At 39.0% G+C, this 20,137-nt stretch overlaps 2 protein-coding genes across 2 annotated transcripts; both read right to left on the reverse strand.

Annotated features, from left to right (window-relative positions):
* Nucleotides 1-2,997: 2,997 nt before the first annotated feature.
* Nucleotides 2,998-3,933, reverse strand: LOC122705453 (olfactory receptor 10G4-like). Its single transcript, XM_043920849.1, has one exon. It carries the CDS (start codon nucleotides 3,931-3,933, stop codon nucleotides 2,998-3,000), a length of 936 nt encoding a protein of 311 aa, XP_043776784.1.
* An 11,318-nt stretch (nucleotides 3,934-15,251) lies between these two features.
* LOC122705459 (olfactory receptor 10G4-like) lies at nucleotides 15,252-16,187 on the reverse strand. The gene has a single exon (XM_043920860.1). The coding sequence runs from the start codon at nucleotides 16,185-16,187 to the stop codon at nucleotides 15,252-15,254; it is 936 nt and encodes a 311-aa protein (XP_043776795.1).
* Between the last annotated feature and the right edge of the window lie 3,950 nt (nucleotides 16,188-20,137).

Raw genomic sequence — 20,137 nt, forward strand, 5'->3', positions numbered from 1 at the left:
CATTAACAAAAACTGTCACAAAATGAATCATAGATATTAATGTAAAACATGAAACTTAAGAATTTTTAAATATAAAAAAGATTGTTAGCCTCCAACTAAAAAAAAAAAAAAAAAAAGATTGTGACAGAGTGTCTATTGACAGATGAATGGATAAATATTGGCGTCTATGGGTGCTAAATTGCTTCAGTCTTGCCTGACTCTTTACTACCCCATGGACTGTAGCCCATCAGGCTTCTCTGTCCATGGGATTCTCCAGGCAAGAATACTGGAGTGTGTTGCCACGTCTTCCTCTAGGGGAGCATCCTGACCCAGGAGTTGAACCTACATCTCTTATGTCTCCTGCACTGGAAGGCAAGTTCTTTACCACTAGAGCCACCTGGGAAACATATACATATATGTTTATATATATATATATATATATATATATATATATATATATATATATACATGCCACAATGGAATATTGCTCAGCCATAAAAAATAAAATCTTGCCACTTATGATATAAATGGATCTAGGTGAAATGAGTCAGAAAGAGAAAGGCAGATACTGCATGATCTCACCAACTTGTGACCTCTAAAAAACAGATAAAACAAAAACCAGACTCACAGACACAGAGAAAAAGTGGGTAGTTGCCAAAGGGGATGGTGCTGAGGGAAGAGAGAAATAGGTGACGGGAATTAAGAAATACAAATGTCCAGTTGCAAAATTAAAAAGTCATGGAAATATACAGCATAAGGAAAATGGTCAATAATATTATAATAACTTTGTATGGAGACAGATAGGTACCACATTTACCATGGTGACAGTTCATAAAGTAACTAAATATTAAATTACTGTGTTGCACACCTGAAAATAACATAGTACATCAAGTATATGCCAACAAAACAAAACAGCAACAAAAAGAAAATTTTGAAAGAAACCAAGAGCAAAGGATATTTTATCTACAGGGAACAGAGATAAGAATTACAGAGAAACTCTCATTGGAAACTGGGCAATCAAAAAAGAGTGGAGTAAAAAATTTAAAGTGTTGAAATACAAAAATCACCAGCTTAGAATTTTAAATCCAATAATGTTATCCTTCAAATTGAAGGTAAAATGATGACATTCTCAAATAAACAAAATCTGAGAGAATCTGTTGCCTGAGGCCTGCCTTGCAAAAGATATTAAAAGTAGTTCTTTAGGCAAAAGAAAAATAATCTAGGTCAGATGCTTGAATTGACATTTTAAGAAAACATCAGAGAAAGAATAAATATTAGTAAAATATTATTTTTCTTATTTTTAATTTATCTAAACCATAACTGTGAATTTAAAATAATAAGAGTAATACTATAAAACAATTAGAGGAAAAAGTAGTCAGAAGACACTTTGACATAAATTGCAGCAAGATCTTTTTTGATCCACCTACTAAAATAATGAAGAATAAAAAAAGGGACCTAATTAAACTTAGGAGATTTTGCACAACAAAGGGATTCATAAACAAAAAGAAAATACAACCCTCAGAATGGGGAAAAAAGTGTGTAAATGAAGCAATCGAAAAGGGTTTAATCTCCAAAATATGCAAACAGCTCGTGCAGCTCTATGTCAAAACAAAACAAAAACTGAACAACAAAATCAAAAAATGGGCAGAAGATCTAAATACACATTCCTCCAAAGAAGACATGCAGATGGCCACAAAGTACATGCAAAGATGCTCAATATCACCGATAATTAGAGAAATACAAATCAAAATTACATTGAGATATCACCTCACACCAGTCAGAATGATGATCATCAAAAAATCTACGAACAACAAATGCTGGAGAGGGTGTAAAGAAAAGGGAACCCCCTACACGGTTGGTGTGAATGTAAATTTGTGCAGCCTCTATGGAGAACAGTATGTAGGTTCCTTAAGAAACTAAAAGTAGAGCTACCATATGATCCAGCAATCTCATTCCTGGGCATATATCTGGAGAAAACCCTAATGTGAAAAGATACATGCACACCAATGTTTGCTGTAACACAATTTACAACAGCCGAGATATGGAAGCAACCTAAATGTCACTCAGAGAACTCAAAAAGGGTCTCTGAGACAATCTAAAAGGGTGAGATGGGGAGGGAGACAGAAGGGAGGTTTGAGAGGGAGGGGACATGGGTGTACTTACGGCTGATTCTTACTGAGTTTGACAGAAAACAACAAAATTCTGTAAAGCAATTATCCTTCAATTAAATAAAGTAATTAATTTTTTAAAAGGACACTGTGGTACATATATACAATGGAATATATGTACCATTAAAAAGAATGAAATAATGTCATTTGTAACAACATGGATGGGCCCAGATATTATCATATCAAATAAGTCAGACGAAGACAAATATCAAATGATATGACTCATTTTAAAATCTAATTTTTAAAATGATATAAAGGAATTTATTTACAAAACAGAAACAGACTCAGATTTCAAAAACAAACTTATGTTTACAAAAGGAGAAACATGGTGGGGGAGAAGGAGGAGAGGGAGGACCCTGAATTTAACACAAACACACACACACTACTATATATAAAATAGATAACTAACAAGGACCTACTATATAGCCCAGGGAACTCTATTCAATATTCTTTAATAACCTAAATGGGAAAAGAACCTGAAAAAGAATGAATGTATGTATATGTATAGCTGTACACCAAAAACTAACACATTTTAGATAAACTATACCTAAAAATAATTGCAAATCTTCAATTAAAAAAAAAGATTAAACCAAATTATATTGTAAGGAGCTATGTGGTTTAAGATAATATATGTTTTTGTTTTACTAAATTAATAAACTGGAAAATCATGTTTAAAAATATAATATAGTTTTTATAATAAAATTCTTCAGAAACATTAGTTAAACAAATATTCCACAGCAGCAGGTTTGGATAAAGTTAAACACCGAGAAATATAAATGTAACACATTTCTTATTGATCACTAAATTATATTACTAACTTTGTTAAATGAGTGTATCTTCATTACAGAGATTATTTGCTCTGTGAATGCCCTACTTTATCTTTAAGTGTCAACAGAGCCTTCTTCACTTCCTTGTTCCTCAGGGTGTAGACCACAGGGTTCAGAAGAGGTGTCAGCACAGTGTAGAAAACAGCCACAATCCTGTCCATAGCCTCCTTGGAGCCTGGTCTCAGGTAAATGAAAACACCAGGGCCAAAGAAGCACAGTACCACAGTGCAGTGGGAGGCACAGGTCTGGAAGGCTCTCCATCGCCCCTCTGAGGTGCAGATCTTCAGGATGGAATGGACGATGGACACATAGGACAGCACTATCAGGAGAAAACATCCTGAAGCCACCACCCCAATGTTGACAAAGATCACCAACTCGTTGGCAGAGGTGTCTGCACAAGCCAGTTTGAGGATGGGCGGTGCATCACAGAAGTAATGCTGGATCTGGTTGGGTCCACAGAAGGGCAAACGGAACGTCAGTGTGGTCTGGACAGCAGAGTGCAGAGAGCCACTGAGCCACGTGGTTGTGGCCAGGATGGCACACGTCCTCCCACTCATCATGCTGGCATACCTGAGGGGGTAACTGATGGCCAGGAAGCGGTCATAGGACATGACGGTGTAGAGGAAGCACTCGGTGCTGCCCAGGAAGTGGAAGGAGTAGAGCTGGGCCACACAGCTGGGAAAGGAGATAGCACTGCCTTCTGGGGACACCAGGGTCATCAGCATTTTGGGCAAAGTGACCGTGGAGTACCACAAGTCAATGAAGGATAGGTTGCTCAGGAAGTAGTACATGGGGGTGTGCAGGCGGGGATCCACTGTGATCACCAGCAGGATGAGAAGGTTCCCCACCACAGTGAGGACATAGATCACCAGGAAGATTCCAAAGAGGAGCGTGTCCAGCTCTGGTGTGTGGGCAAGGCCCGAGAGGATGAACATTGTCACTAGGCTCGAATTTGTCATTTCTCCATACTTTTGCTCTCTCTCTCTCTCTCTCTCTGTGAACATCAAGAGCACCCAACATTTTATTGAGAACTGAGAACTGCTTTATACAAGGTAGGTAATTCTAGAGTCATACTCAACTTTGCTTACCACAAACCTCCCTTGAAAAAGGAGATAGAATGATTTCATCTCTCTGTTATATCCCTCTCATTCTCTCTCTCTCTGTCACACACACACACAAACACACACACCATACACATAGGCATACACAGATGTGCAAAAGGGAGAAAGCCACAAAAATTTCTATTGATATATCATGAGCACTACAAAACAAGCGAAATTTTCTATTTTATACTTTCTCTGGATCATGTTAGCTTGTTGTATGCTCCAGGTCTCACAATGTTGAAATCAAAGTTTCAGGTTGGTCTCTCATCTCATCCAAAGTCAGGATCACCAGCCTCACTGATGATGTCAGTGTGAAGTAAGATAATAAACAAAAAGTGTTTAGTAAAGTAATAACATTCATAGGTACTCAGTAAATGATATCAAATTATTTGTAGCTGTTGCCTTGTTTTTTTAAATGTAAAACTATAGCTATGGAGGTAGTGAGAGAGAGAGTAGAGAAAGAAGATAAATTCTCATTGTGCTGTAGAGACTTCTCAATTTCAAAGCTACAATTTTGAGGAAAATTTCATCACTGGTATTGGTACTGGTGTCTCACTAACTATCACTTATTGTTTATATAGGAAATAAAGTCAGAGCAGGTTAAGAATCTCTAAACTTCATACAGAATCCTGACAATCTCTCTTGTGATCCAGAAAATATCAACCATCACAACACAGCTAGCTTCAAACTTGTCTTATTTTATGCAGTCACTTAGGAAGCTATGAAAATATAAACTTCATATGTGTTCTCCCAACCACAATCCACCAGGAAGCAGCTGGATTCTCACATATAGATTTCTATCCTAAACATTTAAATATAATATTTTCTCTTATCAGCTTTATTAGAGATGATATCCTCCCCCAATCTTCCATTGCTTATACTCATAAACCCAGGCAATGACCTCAAAAGAGAAGACAACCCTATGAAGCATATGATTCTTATGTAAAATCTACTACCTGTAACAAGAAAGAATCAATATAAGAGATAAGGATCTATGTTAACATAATATCAAGAAATATTGGAAAAATAACACCAGAAAGAAGAAAGAGATCGAGCCAAAGCAAAAACAATAGCCAGTTGTGGATGTGACTGGTGATGGAAGCAAAGTCTTATTCTGTAAAGAACAATATTGAATAGGAACCTGGAATGTTATGTCCATGATCAAGGCAAATTGGAAGTGGTCAAATAGGAGATGGCAAGAGTGAACATCAACATTTTAGGAATCAGTGAATTAAATGGACTGGAACTGGTGAATTTAACTCAGATGATCATTATATTACTACTGTGGGTGAGAATTCCTTAGAAGAAATGGAGTAGCCATCATAGTCAACAAAAGAGTCTGAAATGCAGCACTTGGGTGCAGTCTCAAAAATGACAGAATGATCTCTGTTCAATTCCAAGGCAAACCATTCAATATCACAGTAATCCAACTCTATGCCCCAACCAGTAATGGTGAAGAAGCTGAAGTTCAACAGTTCTATCAAGACCTACAAGACCTTCTATAACTAACACCCAAAAAAGATGTCCTACTCATTATAGGGGTCTGGAATGTAAAAGTATGGAGTCAAGCGATACCTGGAGTAACAGGCAAATTTGGCCTTGGAGTTCAAAATGAAGCAGGGAAAGGCTAACAGAGTTTTACCAAAGGAACACACTGGTCATAACAAACACCCTCTTCCAACAACACAAGAAAAACTCTACACATGGACATCACCAGATAGTCAACACCAAAATCAGAGTAATTATATTCTTTGCAGCCAAAGATAGAGAAGCTCTATATAGTCAGCAAAAACAAAATTGGGAGCTGACTGTGGCTCAGATCATGAACTCCTTATTGCCAAATTCAGACTTAAATTGAGGGAAGTATGGAAAACCACTAGACAATACAGGTATGACCTAAATCAAATTGCTTATGATTATACAGTGGAAGTGACAAATAGATTCAAGGGATTAAATCAGATAGATGGCCTGAAGAACTATAGACAGAGGTTCCTGACATTGTACAGCAGGCAATGATCATGGCCATCCCTAAGAAAAAGAAACGCAAAAAGGAAAAATTGTTGTCTGAGGAGGCCTTACAAATATCTGGGAAAAGAAGAGAAGCTAAAGGCAAAGGAGAAATGGAAAGATATACCCATTTGAATGCAGAGTTCCAAAGAATATCATGGAGAGATAAGAAAGCCTTCCTCAGTGATCAATGCAAAGAAATAGAGGAAAACAATAGAATGGGAAAGACTAGAGATCTCTTCAAGAATATTAGTGACACAAAGGGAACATTTCATGCAAAGATGGGCACAATAAAGGAGAGAAATGGTATGGACCTAACAGAAGCAGAGGATATTAAGAAGAGGTGGCACAAATACACAAACTATACCAAAATGATCTTCATGACCCACATAACCACAATGGTGTGATCACTCACCCAGTGTCAGACTTTCTGGAATACGAAGTCAAGTGGGCCTTAGGAAGCATCACTATAAAAAACGATGGTGGACTTGAGGAAATTCAGTTGAGCTCTTTCAAATCTTAAAAGATGATGCATTGAAAGTGCTGCACTCAACATGTCAGCAAATTTGCCAAGCTCAGCAGTAGCTACAGGACTGGAAAAGATCAGTTTTCATTCCAATTCCAAAGAAAGGCAATGCCAAAGAATGTTCAAACTACCGCACAATTGCACTCATCTCACACGCTAGCAAAGTAGTGTTCAAAAATCTCCAAGCCAGCAACTAGATAAGGAAGAAATGAAGAACCCTAGGGTTAGTAGAAAGAAAGAAATCTTAAAAATTAGGGCAGAAATAAATGCAAAAGAAACAAAAGACACTATAGCAAAAATCAACAAAGCTAAAAGCTGGTTTTTTGAAAAGGTAAATAAAATTGACAAACTATTAGCAAGACTCATCAAGAAACAAAGGGAGAAGAACCAAATCAACAAAATTAGAAATGAAAATGGAGAGATCACAACAGACAACACTGAAATACAAAGGATCATAAGAGACTACTACCAGCAGCTATATGCCAATAAAATGGACAACTTGGAAGAAATGGAAAAATTCTTAGAAAGTATAACTTTCCAAAACTGAACCAGGAAGAAATAGAAGATCTTAACAGGCCCATCACAAGCATGGAAGTAGAAACTGTAATCAGAAATCTTCCAGCAAACAAAAGCCCAGGACCAGACGGCTTCACAGCTGAATTCTACCAAAAAATTTAGAGAAGAGCTAACACCTATCTTACGCAAACTCTTCCAGAAAATTGCAGAAGGCAAACTCCCAAACTCATTCTATGAGGCTACCATCACCCTCATACCAAAACCAGACAAAGATACCATTAAAAAAAGAAAACTACAGGCCAATATCACTGATGAACGTAGATGCAAAAATCCTTAACAAAATTCTAGCAAACAGAATCCAACAATATATTAAAAAGATCATACATCATAACCAAGTGGGCTTTATCCCAGAACGCAAGGATTCTTTAATATCTGCAAATCAATCAATGTAATACACCACATTAACAAATTGAAAGATAAAAACCATATGAGCCTTCAGAATGGAAGAAAATAATAGCAAATGAAGAAACAAAGGATTAATCTCAAAAATATACAAGCAACACCTGAAGCTCAATTCCAGAAAAATAAATGACCCAATCAAAAAATGGGCCAAAGAACTATACAGACATTTCTCCAAAGAAGACATACAGATGGCTAACAAACACATGAAAAGATGCTCAACATCACTCATTATCAGAGAAATGCAAATCAAAACCACAATGAGGTACCATTACACACCAGACCGAATGGCTGCTATCCAAAAGTCTACAAACAATAAATGCTGGAGAGGGTGTGGAGAAAAGGGAACCCTCTTACACTGTTGGTGGGAACGCAAACTAGTACAGCCACTATGGAGAACAGTGTGGAGATTTCTTAAACAACTGGAAATAGAACTGCCATATGACCCAGCAATACCACTTCTGGGCATACACACTGAGGAAACCAGATCTGAAAGAGACACATGCACCACAATGTTCATCACAGCACTGTTTATAATAACCAGGACATGGAAGCAACCTAGATGCCCATCAGCAGACAAATGGATAAGGAAGCTATGGTACATATACATAATGGAATATTACTCAGCCATTAAAAAGAATTCATTTGAATCAGTTCTAGTGAGATGGATGAAACTGGAGCCCATTATACAGAGTGAAGTAAGCCAGAAAGATAAAGACCAATACAGTATACTAACGCATATATATGGAATTTTAAAAGATGGTAACGATAACCCTATATGTAAAACAGAAAAAGAGACACAGATGTACAGAACAGACTTTTGGACTCCGTGGGAGAAGGCAAGGGTGGGATGTTCTGAGAGAACAGCATTGAAACAAGTATACTATCAAGGATGAAACAGATCACCAGCCCAGGTTGGATGCCTGAGACGGGTGCTCAAGGCTGGTGCACTGGAAAGACCCAGAGGGCTGTGATGGGGAGGGAGGCAGGAGCAGGGATCAGAATGGGGAACACATGTAAATCCATGGCTGATTCATGTCAATGTATGGCAAAAACCACTACAAGATTGTAAAGTAATTAGCCTCCAACTAATAAAAATAAATGAAAAACTAAACAAAACAAAATTCTCCAAGCCAAGCTTCACCAGTATGTGAGTCATGAACTTCCAGATGTTCAAGCTAGATTTAGAAAAGGCAGCGGAACAATAGATCAAATTGCCAACAATGTTGGATCATCAAAAAAGCAAGAGAGTTCCAGAAGAACATCTACTTCTGCTTTATTGACTACACCAAAGCCTTTGACTGTGTGGATCACAAGAAACTATGGAAAATTCTTCAAGAGATGGGAATACCAGACCACCTTACCTGCCTCCTGAAAAATCTGTATGCAGGTCAGGAAGCAACAGTTAGAACTGTGCATGAAACAGCAGACTGGTTCCAGAGAGGGAAAGGAGTATGTCATGGTTGTATATTGTCAACCCGCTTATTTAACTTATATGCAGAGTATATCAAGCAAAATGCCAGGCTAGACAAAGCACAAGCTGGAATCAATATTGCTGGGAAAAATATCAATAACCTCAGATATGCAGATTATACCACCCTTACAGCATAAAGTGAAGAATTAAAGAGCCTCTTGATGAAAGTGAAACAGCAGAGTGAAAAAGCTGGCTTAAAACTCAACATTCAGAAAATTAAGACCATGTCATCTGGTACCATCACTTCATGGCAAATAGATGGGGAAGCAATGGAAACAGTGACAGACTTTATTTTCTTGGGCTCCAAAATCACTGCAAATGGTGATTGCAGCCATGAAATTAAAAGATGCTTGCTCCTTGGAAGATAAACTATGACCAACCTAGACAGCATATTAAAAAGCAGAGACATTACTTTGCCAACAAATGTCCATCTAGTCAAAGCTATGATTTTTCCAATAGTCATGTATGGATGTGAGACTTGGACTATAAAGAAAGCTGAGTGCTGAAGAATTCATGCTTTTGAACTGTGGTGTTGGAGAAGACTCTTGAGAGTCCCTTGGACTGCAAGGAGATCCCACCAGTCCATCCTAAAGGAAATCGGTCCTGAATATTCATTGGAAGGACTAATGCTGAAGCTGAAACGCCAAAACTTGGGCCCCTGATGTGAAGAACTGACCATTGGAGAGACCCTGATCCTGGGAAAGATTGAAGGCAGGAGGAGAAAGGGATGACGGAGGATGAAATGGTTGGATGGCATCACCAACTGGATGGACATGAGTTTGAGCAAGCTTTGGGAGTTTGTGAGGGACCGAGAAGCCTGGCATGCTGCAGTCACCTTGTGGTCACAAAAAGTCGGACACAACTGAGTGACTGATCTGAACTGAACTTACTATCAAGAAAAGCTGGAACTGTGTACAATGGAAAGTGAGGCAGAAATGATGTTTTTAGCTTAATCCAAAATATTGTTGAATTCAAGATTATTGCTATTTTTCAAGGAAAGATTCACCAATGTGAGAGAACTGAGGTTCTCTACTCTTAATAAAGCCCACACAGAATGGATACTATCTCCGGACAATCTGGCTTAAACTATATTCTTCAAATGAAAAAGTAAATAGCAGTGACAATTACCCTAATATCCTATGTGGGTGTCAGAACCAAAAAAAAATGAAGCAAATATATCTCTAAAATTTCTACTGTACCAGTGGGAGCCCATCGCCAGGATAAATCACATAGATCATATAAAGTATGAAGTTTTTCATCAGGTGAATTGCAAGGTAGCCTGAGACCTAAGGCTGCCTGTTATCAGTGAGAGGAAACAGGGTTTGATATGTCTGTTTATGCTGTAGCAACCTTGTCCCTTTTTGTAGGTCCCTATTACTAATTGTACTATAAAGATATGTATTTGTTGTATGTACATACATATATATGTGTATATATATGTGTGTGTGTAATTTGTGTGTGTGTATTATACATACAGAAAGAAAGAATAAAGAATAGAAACAGTGAAAGAGACAGTCAAGACTTGATAACCACAAGTGGTTATCAATGTCTTATCTAACAATGTTAGATAACAATATCTTATCTCTTAGTGGAAGCTTAAGAGGGAAAGCAAGTGGAAATGAGAGAAATTTACCTTTCTAAGAACTCACCTTCACTGCATGATTATTTCAACATAAAATTCATTTGTGTTTACCCTTCACCCTGGAGAATGTTGAACACTCAACATGCTATGTCGAAGCACTTATTTGCAAGTTACTACTCAAAGAGCTGGTGTACCTGTGATTGCTTGTTGAGAAACAGTGGTTCATTTCTGTTCAAGGACCCAACCAACTTAAGGGCAGAGAATGAAGCTCACATAGCTGGAAATGTAGAATGTAACTTGATTTGCTTTCTCAGGGAATAGGATTACTCTTGGGTGTTCAGGCTCCCTAAACGAACAGAAAAACAACAGAAAGGGACTAGTGAAAGATTTTTAATAATTACCTATATGTTTTCCTATGTATTTGTTAACTGAACACTCCTGAGAGGAGTTCATGATTTTCTGGAGCTAGCACTTATGCCTAAGAGGAAAGAAGGACTCAGTTACCCTATTTCCTTATCGGTGATACAGATAAACTCACAACTGTTTATTCTAAACATAAACTCACCCAGAACCCATAAATGATCATCTCACTTTTTCCCCTTTTATTTGCCATGAAGTGATGGGCCCAATGCCATGATCTTAGTGTCTTGAATATTGAGCTTTAAGGCAGATTTTCCACTCTCAGTCATCCCTATTCATTATGGAGTTGAGCCAGATTCTTTGTTAACTATTACTTCTATAATTTAGGATCCTTTTCAAGTACTAATAAACTCAGAGAATACAGCTTCAAGGAACCAATCATACATGTCATGTTATTACAAACAATATTTTTAAATATCAGGTTAACAGAGGAACAACACCATAGTAATGTCTTCAAGGACAAGTTCAGGGCTTCACAGAAGTTATTTCAGTTATTTCAAGGAAATCCTCAAGCTGCTGCTGCTGCTGCTAAGTTGCTTCAGTCGTGTCCGACTCTGTGCGACCCCTTAGACGGCAGCCCAGCAGGCTCCCCCATCCCTGGGATTCTCCAGGCAAGAACACTGGAGTGGGTTGTCATTTCCTTCTTCAATGCATGAAAGTGAAAAGTGAAAGTGAAGTGGTTCAGTCGTGTGCAACTTGTACCGACCCCATGGACTGCAGCCTACCAGGCTCATTTGTCCATGGCATTTTCCAGGTAAGAGTACTGGAGTGGATTGCCATTGCCTTCTCCAGAGAGTCTCAAGAGAATACGTAAAAATACAGCACAATGTGTTGAAAGTTTCACTCAGCTTTCATCATTACTGAGAAACCTGTATGCAGGTCAAGAAGCAACAGTTAGAACTGAACATGGAACAATGGACTGAAACAAAAGACCTATACATAGAAAACTATAAAACACTGATGAAAGAAATCAAAGAGGACACAAACAGATGGAGAAATATACCGTGTTCATGGATTGGAAGAATCAATATTGTCAAAATGGCTATACTACCCAAAGCAATCTATAGATTCAATGCAATCCCTATCAAGCTACCAAAGGTATTTGTCACAGAACTAGAAGAAATAATTTCACAATTTGTATGGAAATACAAAAAACCTCGAATAGCCAAAGTAATCTTGAGAAAGAAGAATGGAACTGGAGGAATCAACCTGCCTGACTTCAGACTCTACTACAAAGCCACAGTCATCAAGACAGTATGGTACTGGCACAAAGACAGAAATATAGACCAATGGGACAGAATAGAAAGCCCAGAGATAAATCCACGAAACTATGGACACCTTATCTTCAACAAAGAAGGCAAGGATATACAATGGAAAAAAGATAACCTCTTCAACAAGTGGTGCTGGGAAAACTGGTCAACCACTTGTAAAAGAATGAAACTAGAACACTTTCTAATACCATACACAAAAATAAACTCAAAATGGATTAAAGATCTAAATGTAAGACCAGAAACTATAAAACTCCTAGAGGAGAACATAGGGAAAACACTCTCCAACATAAATCACAGCAGGATCCTCTATGACCCACCTCCCAGAATATTGGAAATACAAGCAAAAATAAACAAATGGGACATAATGAAACTTAAAAGCTTTTGCAAAACAAAGGAAACTATAAGCAAGGTGAAAAGACAGCCCTCAGATTGGGAGAAAATAATAGCAAATGAAGCAACAGACAAAGGATTAATCTCAAAAATATACAAGCAACTCCTGCAGCTCAATTCCAGGAAAATCAATGACCCAATCAAAAAATGGGCCAAAGAACTAAACAGACATTTCTCAAAGAAGACATACAGATGGCTAACAAACACATGAAAAGATGCTCAACATCACTCATCACCAGAGAAATGCAAATCAAAACCACAATGAGGTACCATTACACACCAGTCAGGATGGCTGCTATCCAAAAGTCTACAAGCAATAAATGCTGGAGAGGGTGTGGAGAAAAGGGAACCCTCTTACACTGTTGGTGGGAATGCAAACTAGTACAGCCACTATGCAGAACAGTGTGGAGATTTCTTAAAAAACGGGAAATAGAACTGCCATATGACCCAGCAATCCCACTTCTGGGCATACACACTGAGGAAACCAGATCTGAAAAAGACACATGCACCCCAATGTTCATCACAGCACTGTTTATAATAACCAGGACATGGAAGCAACCTAGATGCCCATCAGCAGACGAATGGATAAGGAAGCTGTGGTACATATACACCATGGAATATTACTCAGCTGTTAAAAAGAATTCATTTGAATCAGTTCTAATGAGATGGATGAAACTGGAGCCCATTATACAGAGTGAAGTAAGCCAGAAAGATAAAGACCATTACAGCATACTAACACATATATATGGAATTTAGAAAGATGGTAATGATAACCCTATATGCAAAACAGAACAGACTTTTGGACTCTGTGGGAGAAGGCGAGGGTGGGATGTTTCAAGAGAACAGCATGTATATTATCAAGTGTTAAACAGATCACCAGTCCAGGTTGGATGCATGAGACAAGTGCTCGGGGCTGGTTCACTGGGATGAACCAGAGGGATGGGATTGAGAGGGAGGTGGGGGTGGGGAGGAGTCAGGATGGGGAAAACATGTAAATCCATGGCTCATTCATGTCAATGTATGGCAAAAACCACTACAATATTGTAAAGTAATTAGCCTCCAACTAATAAAAATAAAGGAAAAAAAAGAAACTATTGTGGACAGTACTACTACAGTCCACAGAGTCACAAAAACTCAGACAGGACTGAATGACCAACACTTTCACTTCTCAAAGGAATTTTACTTCTACTAACTCATTGAATCCTCCAAACAGTACTGCTAGAGAAGGTCTTTCACAGCTGAAAAACAGAGATACAGAGCATAAAACTATTCCTAACCTTACTTGAACCAATATTTGCTTTTGTTTACATGCAGTTATAGCACTTCACCCATTGCACGTGGAAGTCCACTTGTATGGGCTGTGTACCTATGCGCTGGGTGGTTATAGGATGTTTTGTCTTTACTAGGCCTTATTTTCCTAACTTGTAAAAGAAATATGTTGAAATCCCATGATGCCAAGTGATTTAATTACACTTAAATTTTTCTACTTTCTTTCTAAATAAGAAGCACCCTTGACTCCAGCCTACAATGTAGGGTGTCCCTGTCCCAGAGCAGGTTGAGGTTAGGTAACACTGAATTTTCAAGACCCTAAAATGTTGAGAGAAGGAGCTCTCTGAGCAGCATGACGTTCATCACCATCCATAGTGATCTGACCCAGCATAGAATGGTTGTGCTGAATATGAACGTCTGGTCCATTAATACAGGAATTTAAGGTCAGATTATGTGATGGAGACTGGAGGTGTTTGATGGTAGCTTCCTCCTGATCACACTGACCAAACCTGAGAAACTTCAGGGCTCGCTGAAGGTGGTGATGGCTCCCAGTCTCTGAAAGGAGCCTCTCAGATCCATAGCTTGTCCTGGCAGACCTACCTGGAGAGACAACAAGCCTCTCAGACGTGTGGGACTCTTTCAGTGTGGGAGAACTGACCAGGGTCAAGATGTCCTGGGAAGCGGGGTAGTTACCTTGGGACCTTCATGCAAAAACACACACATACACACACATGCAGCCAGAAAAAGCACTGAGGAGGCCGGTGCACTGCTGCCTCAGTAAGTGACCTCTGATAATTTTGGCTGTTCTTAAGCAGTGTCCCCAGTTTGTGAGCATAAGACAAAAACAAAGAAGCATATTATCAACTTAGGTATATATAAATAGCTCACTATTCTGCATCCAAGATCCAAGTTGAATATTCCGTCTTTAAAAAGGTAAAAATCACGTTATATGCCCATTATATGTGAATAAAATTAGAGGGAAATGTAAAATGATGTGCTGCAGAGAAATGATTTCAGAGATCAAAATTTAGCATGTTTATCATAAATAAAAATTTTATAACTTCTTCAATTTCGAAAAAATCTTTGGAACAAATATTCCTGACTAAGAAATTTGGATAAAGTTTAACACTGAGAACTATATATATAAAATATTTCACACTGATAAAATCATATATTGTACTATACTGTGTTATATTTCTATGTTTCATTATACTATTCTATTACTATATTTATTAAATGAGCAAGTCTACATAGCAAAGATTATTTGCTCTGTGAATACACTACTTTGTCTTTAAGCTTCAACAGAACTTTCTTCACTTCCTTGTTCCTCAGGGTGTAGACCAAAGGGTTCAGAAGGGGCGTCATCACAGTGTAGAAAACAGCCACAATCCTGTCCATAGCCTCCTTGGAGCCTGGTCTCAGGTAAATGAAAACACAAGGAACAAAGAAGCAAAGAACCACAATGCAGTGGGAGGCACAGGTCTGGAAGGCTCTCCATCGCCCCTCTGAGGTGCAGATCTTCAGGATGGAATGGATGATGAATACGTAGGACAGCACTATCAGGAGAAAGCAGCCTGAAGCCACCACCCCAATGTTGACAAAGATCACCAACTCGTTGGCAGAGGTGTCTGCACAAGCCAGTTTGAGGATGGGCGGTGCATCACAGAAGTAATGCTGGATCTGGTTGGGTCCACAGAAGGGCAAACGGAATGTCAGTGTGGTCTGGACAGCAGAGTGCAGAGAGCCACTGAGCCACGTGGTTGTGGCCAGGATGGCACACGTCCTCCCACTCATCATGCTGGCATACCTGAGCGGGTAACTGATGGCCAGGAAGCGGTCATAGGACATGACGGTGTAGAGGAAGCACTCGGTGCTGCCCAGGAAGTGGAAGGAGTAGAGCTGGGCCACACAGCTGGGAAAGGAGATAGCACTGCCTTCTGGGGACACCAGGGTCATCAGCATTTTGGGCACAGTGACCGTGGAGAACCACAAGTCAATGAAGGACAGGTTGCTCAGGAAGTAGTACATGGGGGTGTGCAGGCGGGGATCCACTGTGATCACCAGCAGGATGAGAAGGTTCCCCACCACAGTGAGGACATAGATCACCAGGAAGATTCCAAAGAGGAGCATGCCCAGCTCTGGTGCATGGGGAAGGCCCGAGAGGATGAACGTCGTCACTACACTCCTGTTTGTCATCTCTCCACACTTTTGGTCTCTCTCTCTCTCTGTCTCTCTCTCTGGGAACATCAAGAGCACCCAAAGTTTTATTGAGAACTGAGAACTGCTTTATACAAGGGAGGTAATTCTAAAGTCATACTCAACTTTGCTTACCACAAACCTCCCTTGAAAAAGGAGATAGAATGATTTCATCTTCTCTGTCTTATATCCCTCTCACTCCCTCTCTGTCACACAAACACACAGACACACACACACACACACAAACACACACACCATACACACAGGCACACACAGATAGATGTGGAAAAGGGAGAAATCCACACAAATTTCTGTTGATAGATCATGAGCACTACTAACTTAGCACCATAAAACAAGCTAAAAATTCTATTTTATACTTTCTCTTGATCATGTTAGTTTGTTGTATGCACCAGGTCTCACAATGTTGAAATCAAAGTTTCAGGTTGATCTCTCATCTCATCTGAAGTTCAGGATCACCTTGACAGTGTCAGTGTGAAGCATGATAATAAACGAAAAGTACTTAGTAAAGTAATAACATTCATAAGTGAAGTTGCTCAGTCGTGTCCGACTTTTTGCGACCTCATGGACTGTAGCCTACCAGGCTCCTCTGTCCATGGGGTTTTCCAGGCAAGAGTTTTGGAGTGGTTTGCCATTTCCTTCTCCAGGGGCTCTTCCCCTCCCAGGGATCAAACCCAGGTCTCCTGCATTGTAGGCAGACACTTTACCATCTGAGCCACCAGGGAAGATCCCTGGGACATTCATAGGTACTCAGTAAATGGTAGTAAATTATTTGGACCTGTTGCCTTGTTTGTTGTTGTTGTTGTTTAATGTATACATATAGCTATATGGGGGGAGTGAGACACATAGACAGAGAGGAAGTAGAGGGAGAAGATAAATTCTTGTTGTGCTATAGAGACTTCTGAATTTCAAAGCTACAATTTTGAGGAAAATTTCATCACTGGTATTGGTACTGGTGTCTCACTAACTACCACTAAATTGTTTATATAGGAAACAATTCCAGAGCAGGTTAAGAATCTCTAAACTTCATACAGAATCCTGACATCCTCTAATGTGATCCAGAAAATGTCAACCATCACAATATTGCTAGCCTCAAACTTATCTTATTTTATGCAGTCATTTATGAGGCTCTGAAAATATAAACTTCATATGTGTTCCCCCAACCACAATCCATTGCATAGTGGCTGGTTTCTAACATAAATATTTCTATCCTAAGCATGTAAATATAATATTTTCTCTTATCAGATTTGTTAGAGATGATATCCTCCCCCAATCTTCCATTCCTTATACTCATAAATCCGGGCAAAACCTCGAAAGAGAAGAAAACTCTATGAAGCATATGATTCTTATGTAAAACCTACTACCTGTAACAAGAAAGAACCAACATAAGAGGAAGGATCTATGTTAACTTAATATCAAGAAATATTGGAGAAATAACACCAGAAAGAACAAAGAGATGCAGCCAAAGCGAAAAAAAAAACATGCAATTGTGGATGTGACTGGTGATGGAAGCAAAGTCCGATGCTGTAAAGAACAATATTGCATAGGAACCTGGAATGTTAGGTCCATGAATCAGCGTAAATTGGAAGTGGTCAAATAGGAGATGGCAAGAGTGAACATCGACATTTTAAGAATCAGTGAACTAAAATGGACTGGAATTGGCGAATTTAACTCAGATGACCATTATATATATTACTGTAAGCAAGAACCCCTTAGAAGAAATGGAGTAGCCATCATAGTCAACAAAAGAGTTTGAAATGCAGCACATGGGGGAAGTCTCAAAAATGACAGAATGACCTCTGTTCAATTCCAAGGCAAACCATTCACTATCACAGTAATCCAAGTCTATGCCCCAACCAGTAATGATAAAGAAGGTGAAGTTGAACAGTTCTATCAAGACCTACAAGACCTTCCAGAACTAACACCCAATAAAGATGTCTTATTCATTATAGGGGATTGAAATGCAAAAGTAGGAAGTCAAGCGATACCTGGAGTACAGGCAAATTTGGCCTTGGTGTTCAAAATGAAGCAGGGAAAAGGCTAACAGAGATTTGCCAAGGGACCGCATTGGTCATAACAAACACCCTCTTCCAACAACACAAGAGAAGACCCTACAACTGGACATCACCAGATGGTCAATACAGAAATCAGATTGATTATATTCTTTGCAGCCAAAGATGGAGAAACTCTATAGAATCAGCAGAAACAAAATTGGGAGCTGACTGTGGCTCAGATCATGAACTCCTTATTGCAAAATTCAGACTTAAATTGAAAGAAGTATGGGAAACCACTAGACCATTCAGGTATGACTTAAATCAAAACCCTAAGATTATACAGTGGAAGTGACAAATAGATTCGAGGGATTAGATCAGATAGATGGCCTGAAGAACTATGGACTGAGGTTCCTGACATTGTACAGGAGGCAGTGATCATGACCATCCCCAAGAAAAAGAAACGCAAAAAGGAAAAAGTGTTGTTTGAGGAGGCCTTACAAATAGCTGAGAAAAGAAGAGAAGCGAAAAGCAAAGGAGAAAAGGAAAGATATACCCATGTGAATGCAGGGTTCCACAGAATAACCAGGAGAGATAAGAAAGCCTTCCTCAGTGATCAATGCAAAGAAATAGAGGAAAACAATAGAATGGGAAAGACTAGAGATCTCTTCAAGAATATTAGTGACACAAAGGGAACGTTTCATGCAAAGATGGGCACAATAAAGGACAGAAATGGTATGAACCTAACAGAAGCAGAAGATATTAAGAAGAGGTGGAAAGAATACACAAAATATACTACAGGGATCTTCATGACCAAGATAACCACAATAGTGTGATCACTCACCCAAAGTCAGACGCTCTTGAATGCGAAGTCAAGTGGGCCTTAGGAAGCATCACTATAAACAAGGCTAATGGAGGTGATGGAATTTCAGTTGAGCTCTTTCAAATACTAAAAGATGATGCTATGAAAGTGTAACACTCAATATGCCAGCAAATTTGGAAAACTCGGCAGTAGCCACCGAGTGGAAAAGGTCAGTTTTCCTTCCAATCCCAAAGAAAGGCAATGTCAAAGAATGTTCAAACTATTCCACAATTGCATTCATCTCACACGCTAGCAAGTAATGCTCAAAATTCTCCAAGCCAGGCTTCAGCAGTATGTGAACCATGAACTTCTAGATATTCAAGTTGGATTTAGAAAAGGCAGAGGAACGAGAGATCAAATTTGAACATCTGTTGGAACATCAAAAAAGCTAGAGAGTTCCAAAAAACATATGCTTCTGCTTTATTGACTACACCAAAGCCTTTGACTGTGTGGATCACAAGAAACTATGGAAAATTCTTCAAGAGATGGAAATATCAGACCAGATTACCTGCCCCCTGAAAAATCTGTATGCAGGTCAGGAAGCAACAGTTAGAACTGGACATGGAACAACAGACTGGTTCCAAATAGGGAAAGGAGTGTGTAGTGGTTGTATATTGTCAGCCTGTTTATTTAACTTATATGCAGAGTATATCATGCGAAATGGCAGGCTGGACAAAACACAAGCTGGAATCAATATTGCTGGGAAAAATATCAATAACCTCAGATACACAGATGACACTGCCCTTATGGCCAAAAATGAAGAACAAAAGAAACTCTTGATGAAAGTGAAAGAGGAGAGTGAAAAAGCTGGCTTAAAACTCAACATTCAAAAACTAAGATCATGGTGTCTGGTCCTATCACTTCATGGCAAATATTGGGGAAGCAATGGAAACAGTGACAGCCTTTATTTTCTGGTACCCAAAAATCACTGCAGACTGTGACTGTAGCCATGAAATTAAAAGATGCTTGCTCCTTGGGAGATAAACTATGACCAACCTAGACAGCATATTAAAAAGCAGAGACATTACTTTTCAACAAAGGTCCATCTAGTCAAAGCTATGGTTTTCCCAGTAGTCATA

Source organism: Cervus elaphus, chromosome 2 (genome assembly GCF_910594005.1).
Source record: "Cervus elaphus chromosome 2, mCerEla1.1, whole genome shotgun sequence".
Taxonomy (NCBI): Eukaryota; Metazoa; Chordata; class Mammalia; order Artiodactyla; family Cervidae; genus Cervus; species Cervus elaphus.